General features: G+C 35.9%; 2 protein-coding genes across 2 annotated transcripts in view; both read left to right on the plus strand.

Annotated features, from left to right (window-relative positions):
- LOC113236649 overlaps positions 1 to 3,260 on the plus strand; it is a 37,670-nt gene extending 34,410 nt beyond the window's left edge. The window contains exons 6-7 of the mRNA XM_026472810.1: positions 410 to 566; positions 1,920 to 3,260. Coding sequence (XP_026328595.1) covers positions 410 to 566; positions 1,920 to 2,061 — 299 coding nt within the window. The 3' untranslated portion in view covers positions 2,062 to 3,260. The remainder of the gene's footprint in view (positions 1 to 409; positions 567 to 1,919) is intronic.
- Positions 3,261 to 7,156: 3,896 nt separating this feature from the next.
- LOC113236943 (proton-coupled folate transporter-like) lies at positions 7,157 to 18,059 on the plus strand. Its single transcript, XM_026473171.1, has 7 exons — positions 7,157 to 8,044; positions 8,851 to 9,007; positions 9,942 to 10,043; positions 10,991 to 11,128; positions 15,916 to 15,999; positions 16,173 to 16,329; positions 16,529 to 18,059. The coding sequence occupies exons 1-7, from the start codon at positions 7,157 to 7,159 to the stop codon at positions 16,608 to 16,610; spliced, it is 1,608 nt and encodes a 535-aa protein (XP_026328956.1). The 3' UTR covers positions 16,611 to 18,059.
- Positions 18,060 to 19,870: the final 1,811 nt, after the last annotated feature.

A 19,870-nucleotide genomic window follows, 5' to 3' on the forward strand; every position in this document is an offset into this window, starting at 1 on the left:
TCTCCCACAAATGTGACTAATATTTAAGTACCTCATAGTTAATAAGTATGTTGTATCATTTTGTGGAGAAATAAATAATTTTATATTTAGGAAATGAAACTATATTTTGGATCTAAAATAGCGAATATTTATTTTTTGAAACAAATTAACTTGTAACCCGTGCAATGGGACCTGTAAAGGGACCAGTAAAGAACTCGATATGATTTTGTATGTATTTAAATTGTAAATATTGTATAAAAATCAGTAATGGCACGGCTGCAGCTCCACAATGACGCCACTGCAGTACTTCTATAAGCGTCTAATTTGAACGCGCCTTTAAAATCAACTCATCATAAAATTCAATCCAAAGTTGAAGTGCTCGTGACTGGACATAGCACATGCATTAATACAGGTTTATCGTTATTTACAGGTAAAGTGAACTCAATATTTGGATTATCAGAAAACATGATGCCCTTAATATTCGTCCCGTTGTACACGAATGTATATAAAGCCACCATGGAGGTCTTCCCAGGAGCTGTGTTCCTAATGGGAGCTTCCTTGGTCCTACCTGTTCTCAGTGTGTTTATGTAAGTGACCTCTTGTATATATTGTTTAGTAGCTGTGGAGCTCATTGAGAAAATGTATCCAGTGAAGTACCTTATCTATTTCTGCTACCAAGCAGTAATATGAGTATTACTACATTCTAGTTTTGAAGGGTAAGGGTGCTGCTACAGGCACATGGGAGTTGTCAACTTTAAGTCTCAGAGTGACGAGCGCAGTGGCAGTGCTTTTCCGATGTTTGCAAGTTAATTGAGTGACACTGCAACTGCTATGGAAGGTGTGTCGCTTACCACTACGCTGACGTCATGTTCGTCCACAACACAACACAAATTATAAAAAAGAAACCTAGTTTCATATGTCATGCGTGCTTGAATTAAACGCGGTTATAGTTATAAGCTTAGAATAATAACGCATAGAATGATAGTTTCATATCAAACGAATTGTCACAAGTGAGGCAAAAATCAAATTCATGTAGGCTAGTTTTAGTAGTAGGTTAATTTTCGGTTTTAGTGAATATTTATATAAAAATACAAGTTGAAACGCGTTACTTCCTTATGGAATGTGATGTTAGTGTCTATTTTATGTTTGTCTGACGTATTTTTACACTCATTTACCGCACATTTCGTCATTTTTAGCTAAATTTCTGGAGCTGTTCGCGGTGCAAGTTGACCTTGAGCACTGAAGGCCCGCCCGCTCGTGTAGGCCCATTGGGAGCGCTTCAATTTGCCTCACTTAGCGTGTGCGGATTAGGTTTCTATGCGTTATTATTCTAAGGTTATAAGGGTAAATTTTAATTATAATAATTGTAAAATGTAACTGACATCAAATTAATAATAACAAATTGAATAACGTCAAAATAAATATACGGATGTCAAAAATTAAGCAATGAAATTAAGGATTTATTTATTAAAAATTTTCGAATTTTTTTGTTGTAATTCTGTATTATTATAGGAAATGAAACTATTTTTCCGGATTTAAATCGCTTACATTTGTTTTTTCAAACAAACCGACTTTTCGGGCCCTTTACAGGTCCCATGGTCACGGTTGACATGGGTACTATCATCCCTTTAAAAATTGTCTATTCAATAAAATTTCACTTTGCTCCTACCTTAACCACGTACTTAATAATTTACATTTGTGATACTCTGGCTTTTGCAGGAGAATAGAACGTACAAATAGGGTATTTTTTTATTATAAATGAGAATCAGAACTTATGAACAACGTCCCCTTTTAGATTTTAATTGATCTCTACGCCAAATAACTATAAGAACGTTCAATTATACGGCCTAAACCCTCGCCTCAGAGGAGAGCCGTGTCCAGGAGTGGGACGAATAAATTGGTTGAAGTTAAGTAAACGTTATATATATATTTTTTTTCAGATGGTTATTTGTCGAGCACAGACAAAATGTAACTATGCAACGTAGAAACGCAGCTATGTTATCAAGAGGAACATTCAGCAGTGACCCAGTTGGCGAGGTAGACACCGATACAACAAAAGAAAAACTTATGCCGATAAGTTAGAAGAGATTTTAAAAATTCCTAATATTTAGTTACAAGTTAATCATTTTAAAGCGGAATAACTGCGCCTATTAGAATACATTGTAGACTATCATACTCTTCTATTTGGGAAGGTCATCCCGAGTGATGGCCATGCAAAAGTACCTGTTCAACACGCCTTTTTCTTTATTTTGGGTAGCGCCAAGTTTCCACCTGAAGTAGCTTTGGAATTGTTACTATAGCCAGAGCTCCTTAACTCGCTCAAGGTTTTTACCGACGTCGGCACAATCGCTCACACAAGTCTTTCATTTATAAGCATTCGGCTCTGAACGATTGCACTCGGCAGGCAACGTTATTTTCACCTCTCTGAGCGCGTGGTTAGGTTCCTTTTTCCTCGTAGTGAGTGCCTGGTGTCATTAGATTTAGTTGGCTATTATTGCGTAAGTATTTTCGATTTTGTATGAGAGTAATGTATCTGTTATGTAGCAACTATTAAGTAATCTGTGTTATAAATGTACGTATATTTTATATCGAGTCTTAGATGTACTGAAAATGAAACTATTTTTTCGGATCTAACTAACGTGTATTTGCTTTTTCAAACAAACCAAAATTCCGGTCTCTTTACAGGACCCATATATATATAATATTTACTCTGTGCTATGGCTATATATGCAAGAAAAAACTACGAGGTTCTATATATTATTCTGTAGGTAACTATTATTACTTAAATGTTTACACTAAGAAATATAATACAATTTAATGGTGTTTGTAAGCTAAGAAAGGTCTTAAAACCCCATTATCGTCCCTTAAAACAATATGGTAGTAAATCGTAATTTTCTAGAAAATTTATTAGACTATTTTTTTAACCGTTTCGTAATTCATTAGAGGAATCGAGATGCGCGATTGAAGCGTAAGCACTTCTGCAATAGTTTTATTTATTTAAACAATTTATTTATTGTTTAATTTGAATGCGCCCTAACACTTGATCCGTAATGTCAACTTCCAAGGTATGAAATACAATGCTGCACTTTAGAACTTTTCAAGACTAGACCAGTGTGTACCCACGTATGTTATTATAGAAACGTGCAACATCAGATGAGATGGCGACTAAGTGTTTCTCCATTTAAAAAATGCATAAATTTAGTTTTAGAAGGTCATCATCGGTCTCGGACGCAGCGAAATTTGTTTATTTACTTTCGAAATATTTATAGAAATAAGTATTGTTTTATACCAAGCCATATGATTGTTAAATAAAAAATATTTACAAATTACATCGTTTTATTGTAAATTTATGAATTAATTGTGCGTAGAAAAAACAATCAAGTTAACTTAGACTTAGTTCAGATGACATAAGGCTGCTAACAGATTGTTTGCAGTGAATGCGTGAAGTCGTAATCAACTTCATCAAAAGTTGATAACGACTTCTCGTATTAACTGCAAACACGCAGTAGTAGCAGTAGAGCTCCGTGTGAAAGAGTTCATCTAGGGTAGTAATGCCGTCTTACTTTACTGCCGCCAAGCAGTAATATCAGCATTACTGTGTTCCGGTTTTGAAGGACAAAGGTGCTGGTGAAATTACAGGCACATGGGACTTGTCAACTTATGTCTCAGGGTGACGGTCGCAGTGGTAGTGCCCCTCAGATCTTTGCAATTTAAAGCTCTGAGTGGCACTGTAACTGTTAAGAACAGGCATGTAGCTTACCATCAGGCGTATGACATATTCCTCCTGTCACTTGATTGTGTTACCAGCCTAAGATGACGCGCTTTTTGTAGAACAAGATACTAAACTGATATTTGTAAAAGAGACAGAGAGTGGTAAAGATGTAAAAAAATATAAAGCTGTTTCACTCTAACGTGAACAACATTATACTGTGCTGACAAGGATGTGTTGTCTTCCAAAATCATTTCACAGTTGACGCGTCATGTGACTCTAAAAGTGAACTTCGACACACGCTACTCTGAATTCTATGGTTTCGGATTTCCTCATATTGTCCCATTTCAAAAAACTATATATATATTATTTGTATATATATAGTTATTTATATTTTATATATATTATATTATATTTTATATACATTTTATTTATTTATATATTAGTCTCTTGTGAATGTAATTTCACCAATGCCCTTACCCTTCAAGACCAGAGCACAGTTATGCTGACATTACTGCTTGGCGGCAGAAATAGAAAAGGTGGTAGTACTTCCCTGAACGAACTATTCACAAGGAGCTCTTCTACATTGTCTCGGGTCTGGGTGTTTGTTGTTGTTTCCGATTTCCAACAAGTGCTTTAGTTACTTATTTTTGGATGAAAACAACGTAATATGATGTTGTCTAATAAAACAAAAAATAATAAAAAAAATTATACCATTTGATAACAACGCTCCTATGAACCAATGGCCAACTATACCAATATGTGTACCTAATCGAAGTCAAAAGGTCGAAGTCATTTTAGTTTTATTCCGAATCCAAGCCGTGATATTATGAGTATAAATAAGCAAAACCGAAATTCAAACAGGTCTGATTTTTCCTCCTTCTTCATCATCTTTTAAGCCGAAAGACGTCCACTGCTGAACCTATGTTCAGGCCTATGCCTATGCCTATGCCTCACCTAAAGAACATCATAACGGCCAGTCCTGTGTGCTGCTTGCATAACAGTATCAGCATCCAGTAACCTTCACCAAGGCCATCGGTCCACCTCGTGCGTGGTCTTAGTTACTTAATGTAGTCAGTGAAATATGGTTAATACGCTAAAAAATAATAATAGTTGTTGTTCCATGGGATATCTGCGATATGTGTGTCTAAAATATTTTAAATTCAGAACGCCTGGATTTAGTTATATGTTATTTTTTAAATTTGCTATAAAATTTTGCATTTAACAAATTTTCATCATTACATCCATAATATTTAAAAGCTTTTGCTAAGCTTCACTCGAAACCTCTAACCTCAAATGATCGTGAGACGGTTTGTATAGACATGGATTCATTAAATTCGACATCGAGTAAAATACCTGAATAATAACTTACATTATTGAAGGGATATTGTATCTACTTAATTTTTTTTTAAATTCGTTTTTTTGTAAACAAAAGCTGAAGACGCCAGTGTATTATTGTGGAGTTACAAACGAAAACAATTCCAGTTTTAAATACCAAACTCATTCGTTCATTCACTCAATTTAAAATACTTTAAAAAATATTCCGGGTTTTTTTTTTAAATACTAACAAACCTCGCAGGACAATATTACGAACATCATAAACAACAATTTTTGTTCCACGACTTTTTAATAAATCATCACATTTTACTTTTATACAAAAATAAAATTATTTAAATAGATTGCTCTAAGCAGTAACAACTCAGTGCAAAATGCAGGAGCGTGGGTGGAGGTTGTCAAGAGCACGCCAAGGATGCAACGGATGATCCGTCGATGCGTAGCTTGATGTACTGCCGTCTCTAAAATAAAAAACTTAAAAGTTTATTTTTGGTAAATTTATTGTGTATCTAATTCTTAGGTTTTCGCGATTGTTACACGTAGCAAATGAAACTATTTTTCCGAATTTAAATCGCGTATATTTGTTTTTTTCAAACAAACCAACGTTTCGTGAGTTAACCGTGACCATAGGACATGTAAAGGGCCCGAAACCTTGGTTTGTTTGAAAAAACCAAATATACACGATTTAAATCCGGAAAAATAATTTCATTTCGTATGTATTTATTGTGTTTTGTAAAAAGTCATCGAACAAAAGTTATTATCTATATGATGTTAAATAATTAGTAGTATACAATGCCGCAGGCCCCGTGTGAAACCACCAACAGTCGAGCGAAGACCTGCCATCTTACCTTACGTGAGAGGTGTCACAGACAAGATCGGAAAAGTCCTCAGGCGTGCATCTATCAAAACTTATTTCAAGCCCCTGAGGAAGATTTCTCTGTTCCTGAGACCCGTGATATGTAACATCCCCTTACAGGATGCAGGAGTTTACAAGCTTGACTGTGAGCGCGGTCTCTCTTATATTGGACAAACAAAGCGAAGTATTTCTACCCGCGTCAAAGAACATATAGCTGATGTCAAACACCGTCGCGTATACAAGTATGCAGTCAGCGAGCATGTCATGGATAAACCTACACATTCAATGAAGTTTGACTAACCCCAGGTCCTTGCAAAAGAAGTCCTTTATCTACCCAGGGTGCTGCGAGAGGCCATTGAAATTAAAAAAACATCCTAATTTCAACAGGCAAGATAGTTTCTCCGTACCACCAGTTTGGGATCCAGTATTTCCTCCAATGAAAAATCCCAAACAGACATGAAACTGCAGTACTAATTAATATGTTTTTTTTATTCTTATTTCTATTATTAATTACTAATAAATTGAACTTAATAAAAATTCATTCAATAAAATAATTTGTAAAACTTAATGTAGCGTAAATTGGAATGTTTTTTTTGTAAAATTAAAAATAAGGTATTTAATTAATAACTATTGTAACTATAAGTGATTAAATAGGGTGGTTGATGGTTTGATGGAAAAGTGGGTGGTTTGCATTAATATTAGACATAACTGGTTGAAGACTGTACCACCTCAGTCAACCGTGACCATGGGACCTGTAAAGGGCCCGAAACGTCGGCTTGTTTGAAAAAACAAATATACGCGATTTAAATCCGGAAAACTAGTGTCATTTCCTATTATACAAGCTGTTTAATGAATTGTTTAAATGACAAACTCTGTTATTGGCTAAGCAAGTTTGTAACTTAAAAATATAAAACGGATTTAAAAAGTTAAAGTTCAAATAAAATAAATAAATAAATACATTTTTCTTTCAGTTGCATTGTCATTTATCTTTTCGTGTAATATAATAATCGTCAACAACTGGAATAGCCTAAACCTCGACAGTACGCTCTTGATGATGTCTTATCGAAGAGCGTCATATTAATATCTCTGTAAATAATTAACTTAACAATCCACCACTATAAACATGGGCAAATAATAGATACAAATATAGACAGGCAACCTTAGAAAATTAAACGGTCTCAGTTATCATTTTATCAAGAACAGTCGTAACTCTTCGGTATGTAGTTAAATATTTTGTAATTTTGCTAAATCAAATTGACAAAACTCAAATAAACAAGATGGTAGCGACGGAGCGAAGACCTAGCACTGATAAACAAATAATAGATAATTTTCAACTAGAGCAAGGAGAAATTGATAACAAGGATGAAAAAGACAATACCACTGAACTGTCTCCTTTGAAACCATTAAAAGTTAAGAATAAAAGACAAGAGAATGAAACGAAGAAGAGACTTACATTCATGGAAAGGATTACATTAATTAAAAGAAACATAACAGTGGAACCTATCATGTTGTGTTACGTAATGCCAAGTGTATTAGCATCTTTGGCTACACAAAATTTGAATTTGGAAAAAGCATGCCGCGTCAATTTGAATTATTCTGATGAAGTTTGCACTGCACTCACCTTACGTCAGACAGAAAACTATACGGAATACGAAAGTAATGTCCAATTGCTTATAGCCAGTATACAAGGTTGGAAAAACGCTATGCAAACTACTATTCCAGCTATCCTGATTTTGTTTGTCGGTGCATGGAGTGACAAAACTGGAAAACGGAAAGCTTGTATCATGTTGCCTATTTTTGGAGAATTCCTTACTTGTATAGGTTTCCTGTTTAATACATACTTCTTTTATGAGTTACCAGCGGAAATGGCTGCTTTAACAGAGTCATTATTTCCAGCTATAACAGGCGGATATTTCACTAATTTCGTCGGAGTATTTAGCTACATTGGGGATATCACTACAACTGAAGAAAGAACTTTTAGGGTTGGCATAGTAAACCTCTGCATGATGTTGGGATATCCCCTTGGAAGTGCTTTGAGTGGAGTTCTGTTGTCAGCAATCGGTTATTATGGAGTGTATTCTCTATCAGCATCTTTGTATTTTTTAAGTTTAATATACGGGTACTACACGTTGAAAGATGTTAAAAAGAAACCATCTGATCCGAACGTAAGTTCTACATCCACTATTTAGTTATAATCAGCTCACAGGTATCTACTGCTCGATATAAGCCTCCCCTTAAGCACGCTAATTCTCCCGGTCCTGTGCCGCCAGCAACCAGCCACTGACACTGATACTACATTTTCTTTGACGTAGTCGTCACTCTAAAACAAGTGTACTCCATCGGCCATCTGCCCTTCTACAGATATATCTGGTCCAATGCCACTTAAGCCTACTGATTTTGCGAGCTATGTGAGTCACTTTCGTTTTCTGACGGATGACATTATTAGCGATTCGATCTACAGAGAAAACCCAAGCACAGCTCGCTCTTTTACTTAATTTTTTTTTTTTTAATTTCAAGTGACGGGAAGACCAAGTCGTGGGCCTGGTAATAAGTCACACGCCTGTCCATAATACTTGCAGTGCCACTCAGAGCTGTAAGTCGCAAAGATCTGAAGGGCACTGCCACTGCGACGTAAGTTGACAAATCCCATGTGCCTGAAATTTCACCAGCACCCTTACCCTTCAAGATCAGAACACAGTAATTCTGACATTACTTGGCGGCAGAAATAGGTAAGGTGGCAGTACTTCACTGGACTAACTCTTTCACAAGGAGCTCTACAGCTACTAAAATTTGTGGATAAAGCCTGTTGCTAATGTCCACGTTTCGGCTCCGTAGGACATAACTATTTAAATGCCTTTGTTTTTAGACTTTGTGGGATTAACGACCTCAAAATGTGGGTAAGTTACTACAATATCCGCCAATTTAGCGATTTCAATTTTTCACTAAGTTATTATATTTTTTTGTTTTTTAGAGCAAAGGCGGGTGCATAGGATTTGTCAAAGAGTTCTTCAATACAAAGTTGGTGCTCGAAACATTCAATGTCGCCTTCAAAAAAGGTCCTGGAAATAGAAGAAAGAGAGTTGTGTTCCTGCTAATCGGCGTTTTTGTTGTTTTTGGACCTATGATTGGTATGTAGGCAAAACCTTCTAGACCTGTAATAATCCACAATGTACTTCCAATTTACAACATAACGAATCATCATAATCATTCAGCCATACGACGCCCACTGCTGGGCATAGGCCTTCTCCAGCGATCTCCACGACGATCGGTCCTGCGCTGCCCTCATCCATCGGCTTCCCGCGACCACCACCAGATCGTCGGTCTACCTGGTGGGGGGACTACCCACTGAGCGTCGTCCGGTGCGCGGTCGCCATTGAAGAACCATTCCCCCCCAACGGCCATCGGTTCTCCTAGCTATGTGCCCCGCCCACTGCCACTTCACACAGGGAAATACCGAGCATCGTTCTCTCCATTGCCCGCTGAGTGACCTTGAACCTTCTTATGAGGCCCATAATGAGGACCACGTTTCTGATCCATATGTATATGAATGATCCTATATAGATGTGAAAACATAATCTTTAATTCAATGCCAATATAGATTGACCTTTCAATGTACATAATTTATCTCCAAAGCGAATTTACAAGCTACGAATGAAGCCGTGGTAGCCTAATGGTTTGACCTACTGCCTCTTAAGCAGAGGGTCGAAGGTTCGAATCCGGGCTCGCACCTCTGAGTTTCTCAGAGTTTGTGTGCGAAATTTAATTTGAAATTTATCACGAGCTTTTCGGTCAAGGGAAAACATCGTGATGAACCTGCACATTGAAGAAGGTTGAAGGTGGGGAATCCTCGGAAAACGTGTAAATGGCCTGAACCCTCGTCTGAAAGGAGACCCGTGCGGCAGTGGGTCGTATAAAAGGGTTGATGATGATGATTATCAATCTCACTTTTCAGAATAATAAAATTCAGTTATTTGTCGCGTTTAGTCGCAGTAAAATTTTTCCTATCCACTTTCGGTTCTATACAAATTGTTTTATATTTTTACACCTTTGTATTTTTTTCAGGGGAATACACTGTATCATATCTTTTTACTAGATATAGATTCAACTGGGACGAAATACAGTACAGTATATGGTCTACATATAGTATGTTCACCAACTTACTTGGTACGTATCGAGTTCGTAGGCTTTTGCGATTGATATTTGTTTTTTCCAAGAAACCAATCTTTCGGGCCCTTTACTGGTCCTATGTTCATGGCTGGCATTGACATGGTCAGCCGACTTAAAAAAGTTACAAAATTGTGAACTATAATTGCAGAAGTTATTAATTTAAATTCTATATTTTTGATTTACCAAAGTACATTCCAATTTACCTTAAGTACGGATTGCACAATATTTTAACTAGGTATTCGGATTTTTAATAAATAAAATATTAGAAAGATTAAAATAATAATGTCCACCGTACAATGGTTCAAATATTTTAATTTCTTAACAAAAGTTTTTAACTGGTTACTAAGGACAGTTAAAAAGTTTGTACGAAACAATTTGATATATAAGCACTTAGAGGCTTGGAAACAAATTGTAAAGAAAAACAACGAATGTCTTTTTTTTATATATTTTCTATACAATCCAGTATCTTTAATTTTAGATTCTTCTCCTTCTTATCGTATCGATGATATGCACTGTAATGGTTGCCACCTTGATGAAAGTATTAGCCAATCAACGTAAGGTACTCGCCGACTGTTGCCCAAAGTGCACCAGATCACAGAGTACTTAATAGTTACTGCGTAACAGACAACATCGCTCTCATACAAAAACGAAAATACCTACGATATAATAGCCTACTAATAGCCTACGGTATAGTTGCCCGCCGTGCGCAGTCGTGCGGAACCAAATGCAGGGGTTGTACAATTGTAATGTAAATAAAAGACTTGTCTAAGCGCTTGCACTGTCGGTGATACACTCTGTGGTAGGCACTTATCACGTAAACTCGAGCGTTGGAGCCCTGGCCAGACGTACAGGGAAAGAAATGTACATACGTCGTGCGGGGAAAATTCAATCATGCATTACTATTACAACTACACATTTATTTATTTAATAACCATTTATTTCAGGTACTGTATTTTCAGTAAGTTTATTCAGTAACTACTTAAAACTTGACGACTCTATATTAGGGATCATTTCTAATTCGAGTAAGATCGTAGCCTGCTTCGCTTATGCTTTCGCCAGGAATAATTTGGAAATTTATCTAGGTAAGTTTATAAGATTTCTTAAACTGCACATGTATTAAAAGTTGTTTAATTCCAAGATGGGCTATGGCGCTATACATCTCAGCTATCTTAAGAATATAAAGTGATTGCACTTTGTTTCGCATATCGTTGAAAGGTATTATTGCAAATTACGACGTTTTGATTTCATAATTAAATTTAAATTAATGTGCTGCCATCTAGCTGTTAATAGCTGAATGACGACGAATTCGGGATGTTTACTTAGTTCTCTAAAAAAGAAATATTCATATTGCTGCGGTATAAGATTTACTTCTAGTAACAAAAAAATATATTAGGATAGGAACAGAAAATTGAAAATGTATTAAAATTAAATAAAATAAGACTTAACGATAATATGAAACAGCATCATAGACAATATTTCAAGTTCGACCATCATTTTCGCACACCAAAGTAGCAAAATAGGCATATTTTTCGAAGTTTTACGCGAAATAATTGACACAACCTTAATGTACAAAGCTAAAATGACGGACTGTGCTTATGTATGTGGAACTTCGCGTATTTTTGGCACACGTGTCACGCAAAGAAAGAACTTCTACAGTATTTTGCTTAGCGCCCGCTGCGCACCTTGTATGTATTGTCAACACTATGCTACGCTAGTGCATCATATAGCATGGGTACGGTGACTTACTTGGTACTTGGTACTTGGTGTAACGGGCTGGTGTCCGCAACTCGACTCGTGCAGGGTCCTACTCGTGCCACCCAAGCTCCTCCAGGAATCTCAGCAGCCTCCTCGGTTTGCTGAAGACTTCGGGGAGCGACCTTGGCACTCCAAGGTACTTTGCCCTGTAGTTGGCCACGTCGGAGCACTGTAGTAGGATGTGCGCAGCCGTTTCCTCCCCCTCCATGCACGCTCTGCATAGAGGGCTGTCTGTGATACCTAAATTGAAAAGGTGTTTATTGTATGGACCATGACCTGTTAGGGCGGCAGTTAGAGTGCGAAGCTCTTGCCTGTTGAGTTTAATTAATATTCGTGATAGACTGGCATTGAGCGTTGGGAGTGCTTCCCTCGCCTGTCTACAAACCGTAAGGGTGGTCCATGTGTTATTATGTGAAGTTTTTTTTTTGGGTACGGTGACGTTTGAGATTTGAAATTTCTTGTGATGTAAAGTCGAATGAAACAAAAATCTATTTAAATATCTTATCGAGATGTTTGTTACGAAAAGAGCATCGATTTAGAGACAATAGTTTAAGAACAAATAATAAACAAAATAAAAAGGACTCAATTATTATTTATTAAGTTACTAAAAAACTACACCAAAAATAAACAGTCGACAACAACCAAACGAAATTTGTACAGTTACTCCGAAAACATCATGCAAAGCTCAAAACAAAAGAAAAGGACCGCGTTTAAGGTGTACCTGTGCACACGTATTGACGCAAAATACACAATAGCTGATTCGTTTTATCGATTCTATGTTGTAAGTCTCTATGGACAAATATTCCGTTTTACGCATCAAGTAGTTGGGGCAATTTATTTTTATCTTTATAATTTCAGTTTCTGGTTACTTTCTATAAAGCAATTGTTACTTAAATTTACAATTGAAACAAATATTGTTTCTTTTTTATATATTATAACAAATTTCTTATTGTAACCTATTGTGAGAGTAATTCAAAATAGTATACATACGACGTAGTAACCATCCTATGTGAAATGGACTATAATGTAATGCATGCGCCGGTCGCGCATACATGTAAACCGCGCTTTTACGTTTGTATGGAGATTTGTCCTCACAGAACAATAAATACAATGCGGTTAGTTAGCGTCTGACGCGTACCAACTATAGGTCTCGAAAAACCTAACTGAGCTCAGACCGCCATTTTCGCTTTGTGTGGTATGGTTGTGTCGTTCTTCCGTGCAAATTCTCTAAAATCCTAGAAAATTGCCTTATTAGCCTGTTTTGGAGTGCAAAAACGATAACCGCATCAAAAAAAAAAATTATCCGTGGTGGTATTTCATATCATCGGAAAGACTTATTTTAATAAATTTTCAAGTTTCTGTTAATTAAAATATTTTTTGTTACGATAAACAAAAGTAAAGCTTATTCCTCTGCAATATGGTCGCTTTTTTAGTGGAAAACTAAATTAATAACTCCAATTCGTCGTCTTTCAGCAATTAACCGCTAGATGTACATTGTTTGAAATTTAAATATAATTGAAAATTATAATGACAGTTACGTCCTGGAGTTTGCTACCGTCTACCATATTAGTTTTATAATAATATATACATGAATTCTGACCATGGATAGGGAAGGTACTGTCTCCCAAGATACAGGTTCGCCTAGCTTGGGAGATAAGGCGATAATGTATATGTACCTGTTCTTGTATCAATAAATATTTCATTTAATATGTCATTTTATTTCATTTCAATATCAAAACGTCGTAACTTGCAATAATAGGTATTGATGATATCGAACTTTCAACGATGTGCCAACAGGGTAAAGTTTAAATTGTATTAACAATACAGAATTTAAATTTTTCATGAATTGATATTCAATTATTTTTGTGTGAAATTACTCCACTACTTTGTTATAATTATTAATACAAACATCGAACACTCTAGAAAAATTACTTCGATCCGGCCAGATTCAAACCGACGTCTTCTAGCCGTAGCGCTATCTATGAGAAATCTATGATATTTCGTCACCCAGTTAGTTACTTTTACAGCTACCAGCCCTGGCTAGAGATGTCCGGCATAAAAGTCGTTAAAAAACCAAATACAAAGATACGACGCAAGCACATAGAAAAATTCGTGAGGTCCGCTGGTTCGTTCCGAGGCTTATAGTTGGTACAGCGTCAGGCTACAAAACGTCGTTTCGAATACGGCCGGATCGAACGAATTTTTTCTGAGTTCGATCTTTGTATTAATAATCCAGAATTTGTTATTTATTTTTAAATTTGGAACGACCAATGTCAAGTTTTTGTAGCGTTTCAAATGAAGAATGTCTAAGTTTTGACGACAACGGTTCTCATAGTAATCGAGGCTTAAGACACATTTTTTTTTTTATACCGCTCTTAACCATCGATACAAACAGACCAAGGACCGTACTAGCTCGATCTTAAACCAATGCCCTTACACCAAAGTTAGTTATTTATTATAAACCCAAACTCCGCATATGAGTTACAATTTAATTCATTAGCGTCCGTGAATACAAAAGCGGTGTACTGGATATCGTAACTTGGTACAAACTGCGAAGTTTCGGCCGCCAGTTTACGACTCCTAGTTAGCCCAACTATAATAACTGTAGTAATCCACAGTTAGATATTTTAGCCTTATTAAACTATCCGTTTGCAGAAATAGTACCTGTGTTAAGTTTAGCTTTGTGAAGTTGTTCAATGCAATCGAAGATAGATTTTATTGTCTGTATTTTTTGAAAATGGAGTTGAATGACAGTTCATTGCGCAAAAGTGTTGCCCGTTTGCAAGTAGCTAGTGATTGCTGTTGATAAATATTATATCGACTATCGACTGAATGTTGCTTACGTAATAAATATCCGAATTTGTATTAATATTATTCATCCAACTGCTGAGCACAAGTTCAATTAAATTGTTAATTTAAAAAAATTCATACCTAACATACACCAAATTTAGAAATATGTTTATTAAAAATACAAATAGAAAACATATTTTATAGTTTTCCGTTTTAATTTATAATAATAATAATAATAATAGACATTTATTTCAGGCATAAAAAACCCATATACAACAAAATCCGTAAATATAAATAATAATAATAATAATAATACGGTACATACTTAGCAGATAAAACTTTATTCCAAATTTTATCATTGGAACAAAAAAAACAAAAATATAAAATAAAATAAACTAGCCATCGTCTAATGTTGTCTGTGCAGTGCACGATAATCCAGCACCGAAAAATATAACCGGTTACCTACGTCCTCCACTAGAACACTCAATATTGAGTTCTTGCTATCTCACAGGCGAGCCCAAAATGAGACAATACGAGTTCTGACGATGACATAGAAATCGGGTACATCCACCCCAGCTAACACGCCCGACGCACTGCAGAAGCGAGGCAATTTCATTAGAATTCTGAAGGCGTTATTGTACTGAACTCGCAATGTGTTGTAAGTGCGTTTTGTATAGCAACACCAAAGATGGCACGTATAAAAAAAACTTATACATAATCAAATCCGCTTGTCGTTATTAAAATGCGAGTGACTAATAATTTATTTCGATTCTAGTACACGAACTATCAAAATAGGAATAAAGTATACAATAACGCAATTAGTAATTGTTAAAACGTCGTAACATTGACAATTCAGACATTTTTGGCAAAATTTTATCTACTTTCACAATCTATCGATAAAATTATCGACAACAACTACATGACTATCTAAAACTGTACGAATACTGGTAACCCTGTAAATGTCATTTTACTCCATCTTCGAAAAAGACAGACTATAGATTGACATCGCTGAACGAACAACCCGCAAACTTTTTCACTGCCTTGTTCGTGCCCATTGAAATTTATTTAAAAATCAAACCACGACGAGTGTAATTAGATATGCTCGCAATGGGTTTAGCAATCATAGTAGCCGTAGAGCTCCTTACGAAAAAGTTCATCCAGGAAAGTATTGCCATATTTCTGTTCTGCCACCCTGTTTCTGGCTTGAGAGTAGTGACCCGGCCTTTGAGTCAAGTTTCGATAGCCTATGTTATCCCACTATAGCACCAAGTATAATGTAATTTGAAATATTGACACTTTATTATTTACGAATGCTCTGTTCCAGCACCTCTGCTTGAGATTCTGAATGGAACATCGTATATAGCATTACGATCGATAGCTTCAAAATTAGTCAGTGGCGATGAATTTGGTGAGTATGAAGACCATTAAAATAAACAACAAATCCGAAAGAAAGCATGAGCATATTACCTTATCTTTTTTCGTATGACTTCTTATAGTGACTTCCTATTCTCTTCCCTATTGTAACACATATTAAGATTGCTTGCTATAAGGCAAACCTTTTATAAACCTTTTTTATTTCAGGCAAAGTTAACTCTCTCCTCGGTTTTGCTGAGGCGATATTGCCTTCGGTGTACGGGCCTCTCTACTCCAGAGTTTATATGGCAACCCTTGATATTCTGCCTGGTGCTGTGTTCCTAATGGGAGGCGCTCTTACACTGCCTTCTTTTGCTATATTTGGGTAAGGCTACTTTGTCTCAGTCTTCAATAGTTCCACATAAAAAAAATGCGTAGCCTTTATATCAAAGTTCCATTATTCGGTTTTCAAATTTCCAATGTATTGTTATAAGTGTTTTGGTAAAACGAAGTCGACAGTAAGTACCAGATATAACAAGTTATGATGATGATGATTTCTTCAACATAATTTATTTGTTTTACAGGTGGCTGTATTGTGAGCATAAGAAAGACAAGTTAAGAGAAGAGGCATCCAAAGTTGACGCTGAGAAACAGCCAACTATTTAGTAAAAAACATTACTACGTCTTATAGCGCTTACTATTGCATCTGTAGTTTTTGTTTAAGCAATAATTAGGATATATTTATTTGATCACTACTAAACGGAAGGATCTGCAGAAAATGCTGAACAGCCTTAATGCTGCCTCATTAGCGGTCGGTATTCGGGTGAATTTGGACAAGACTAAGGTCTTGTTCAATGAGCTCGTCATCCCGGAGCCGATCTCAATTAATGGCGAAACGTTCGAAGTTGTCCGAGAATATGTCTCCTCGGGCAAACCCTGCAACTAGGTAGAGACAACTTCGAGCGTGAAATAGCTAGGAGAGTGCAGCTGGGTTAGGCAGCATTTGGGAAACTGCGTCGTGTCTCCTCGTCACCACTCCCGCAGGGCCTGAAGACCAGTGTTTACAACCAACGCGTCCTACTGATCATGACTTACGGAGCCGAGACGTGGCATATGTCGGTCAAACTGACTCACAGACTACACGTCGCTCAGCGAGCTATGGAAAGATCTATGTTGGGTATCTCGTTAAGGAACAAAGTCCGAAACGAAGTTATCGGCATAAGACTAAAGTTGTGGACATCGTCCAGAAATATAGCAAGCTCAGTGGCAGTAGCCTGGCCACATCTGTCGCAGAACCGATGAGCGACGGGCTCTCGAGTGGAGACCACGTCTCGGCAAACGTAACATAGGACGGCCCCCTGCAAGATGGACCGACGATCTGAAGAAGGTCGCGGGAAGTTGTTAGATGCGGAAAACGGGTGATCGGGCACTATGACGTACACTTGAGGCTTATGTCCAGTAATGGTCTGCAACAGGCTGATTGATTGATTGAAACGGAAGTACATATAAGAAGTGCTTTAGGTACGAAGTAGTTCCCGTGGTGAAGCAGAGAACTGTCGAACGAATACTTTGTGAGCAAAGAGAGAGTACTATCATAATAATGTAAAAGTTACGACGCACAAAATTAAATAAATAACTCAAGTAACTATGTAACAAAAGCAAAAAGTAAACGTTATTATCTTTATAAACAGATAAGAAAGTCCTGTTGTTAAACTAATCTATTTAATAAACCACAATCTTTTATCGTAAACTTAATGTTTTAAATCTTTATTATGCCGTCTTGGTTCTTGGAAAATGAACTTACCTCTGCGAATTTATAAAACATATTTAGAAAATACAAATGGATGAATGGTGCCTCGTTTTCAGGCCAAGTATCATATAAATCGCTATCCTGTAAATTGCTTAAATTATGATATTTAAACCTTTCCTTATTTTATAATGATCATTATCATTAGTAGGAACAGATAACTCTATTTGTGAAAGAGTTATTAGTTAAGCATGGCTATTTCAGCCACCAATCAGTCTTCGTCTTTTCATATCTATAGCATACACTATAATGCTTGCCATCGTGGTAAAAGTAATAACAGTAATCTCAGCAACTGTTACCACACGCACCAACCTGGACGACTTATTTGTCCTGCCACTTGGTAACATAAAAAAATTGATTATCAATTAATTTATTTTGTATGGACATTTATATTGTTAAGTAAAGTCTTTACTTATATTGCTAACTTACTGTTTTGTGATAATGTATTTTTAAGACAATTGTACTGTTCTCAATATAAAGAAATTTGTATAAGCTTGTCCCTGGATTTTTTTTAAATTTACATTTACATTATAATCGTAATGCAAGTAATACGAGTTTAACAGCGTCTATAGCGTAATAAGAAATTTGATTGTCCTTTGATTTCAAAACTCGCGCAAAGGACGAAATCATTGTTAATTATTAAGTACCTACTAAAGTAGGCTAAGAGCATATAATAAATACAAGTAAGGTAACTCCATATAAGGACCATTCTCATTTCAGCATTTTTTTGTGGCTATGTATTAAAAAAAACGATATACATGTATTACTTAATCAATTCCTACTTAAAATTAATCGAGGTAGTTTATATTATTATGATTTTTATTTATATTTACACAATATAAATATTTATTTAAGACATCATTAAGAAAGTGACGAAAATGTCACTTCCATGTCGTGTGCAAAGTCCATTTACAAATGATACAAATTAAAATTAAATGTATTTATCTGTAATAAATAAACTAATCTATAATATGTTATAATTATTAATACAAAGATCGAACACTCACTAAATTCCTTCGATCCGGTCGGATTCGAATCGACGTCTTCTTGCATACCGTGCCAGACGCTATACCAACTAAGCCACGGAACGAACCAACGGACCTCACGAATTTTTCTATGTGCTTGCGTCGTGTCTTTGTACTTGGTCTTTCAACGACTTTTTAGTCGTAGCGCCATCTATGAGAAATCTTTAACAGATTTATCACCCAGTTAGTACCTTTACAGCTACCAGTCCTGGCGAGAGATGTCGCTATTCACTGTATTAATTAAATTGTTATTGAATTGATATTCAATCATTTTTTGTGAAATTACTTCACTAGTTTGTTATAATTATTAATACAAAGATCGAACACTCAGAAAAAATCCCTTCGATCCGGTCGGATTCGAACCGACGTCTTCTTGCATACCGTGCCAGCGGCCGCTATACCAACTAAGCCACGGAACGAACCAACGGACCTCACGAATTTTTCTATGTGCTTGCGTCGTGTCTTTGTACTTGGTCTTTCAACGACTTTTCAACAACTAGTGGAGTAATTTCACAAAAAAATAATTGAATATCAATTCAATAAAAATTAAATTAATCTATAATATTTTACGATAATACATACAATAAACTGTCTAATAAAACACAAAATAATTGCAACATAAAAAAATAATCCATTCAAAATATTTCATAACGTTTGTGCATGAAAAAATGGTCACCTCCATGCATAAACTTATTGAACGCAGTTTATGAACAATTACAGACAACTTTATAGGATCGAAAAAAATAAATAGTCTAAGCAGATAACAAACACAATGCCATCTTAAGAGTTTTTGAGTTTGCCACTTCCAGAATAATAGTTTTGGCGCACTGACCGTACCTTATAGATACGATTTTTCAAAAAAATAACCTGCTAATGCCATGGAGGTGATACAATTTCGATGGATTTGTGTCACTTCCGTGGAAATGTTTTTTTTTTCCTTTTTTTCATGAAAACTACAGTGATAATAGGTTCTTAAGTAAAACATATTGTAGGATACGGTACCTTTCATTTGGGACTATTTTGAATCATATCAGAAAACATTGTTTTTTTTTTATTATTTTAAGTCCGTTTTTGAGAATGGCCCATAAACGTAG

This window comes from Hyposmocoma kahamanoa, unplaced genomic scaffold, assembly GCF_003589595.1.
Source record: "Hyposmocoma kahamanoa isolate Upper Pololo Valley unplaced genomic scaffold, ASM358959v1 92, whole genome shotgun sequence".
Lineage (NCBI taxonomy): Eukaryota > Metazoa > Arthropoda > Insecta > Lepidoptera > Cosmopterigidae > Hyposmocoma > Hyposmocoma kahamanoa.

Bases quoted from the DNA above. Each gene is read 5' to 3' on its own strand.
- LOC113236943 (XM_026473171.1), top strand. From the start codon at position 7,157: ATGGTAGCGACGGAGCGAAGACCTAGCACTGATAAACAAATAATAGAT. The intron at 10,044-10,990 runs GTACGTATCGAG...CATTTATTTCAG, and splicing joins TATGTTCACCAACTTACTTG to GTACTGTATTTTCAGTAAGT. The intron at 16,000-16,172 runs GTGAGTATGAAG...TTTTTATTTCAG, and splicing joins AGTCAGTGGCGATGAATTTG to GCAAAGTTAACTCTCTCCTC.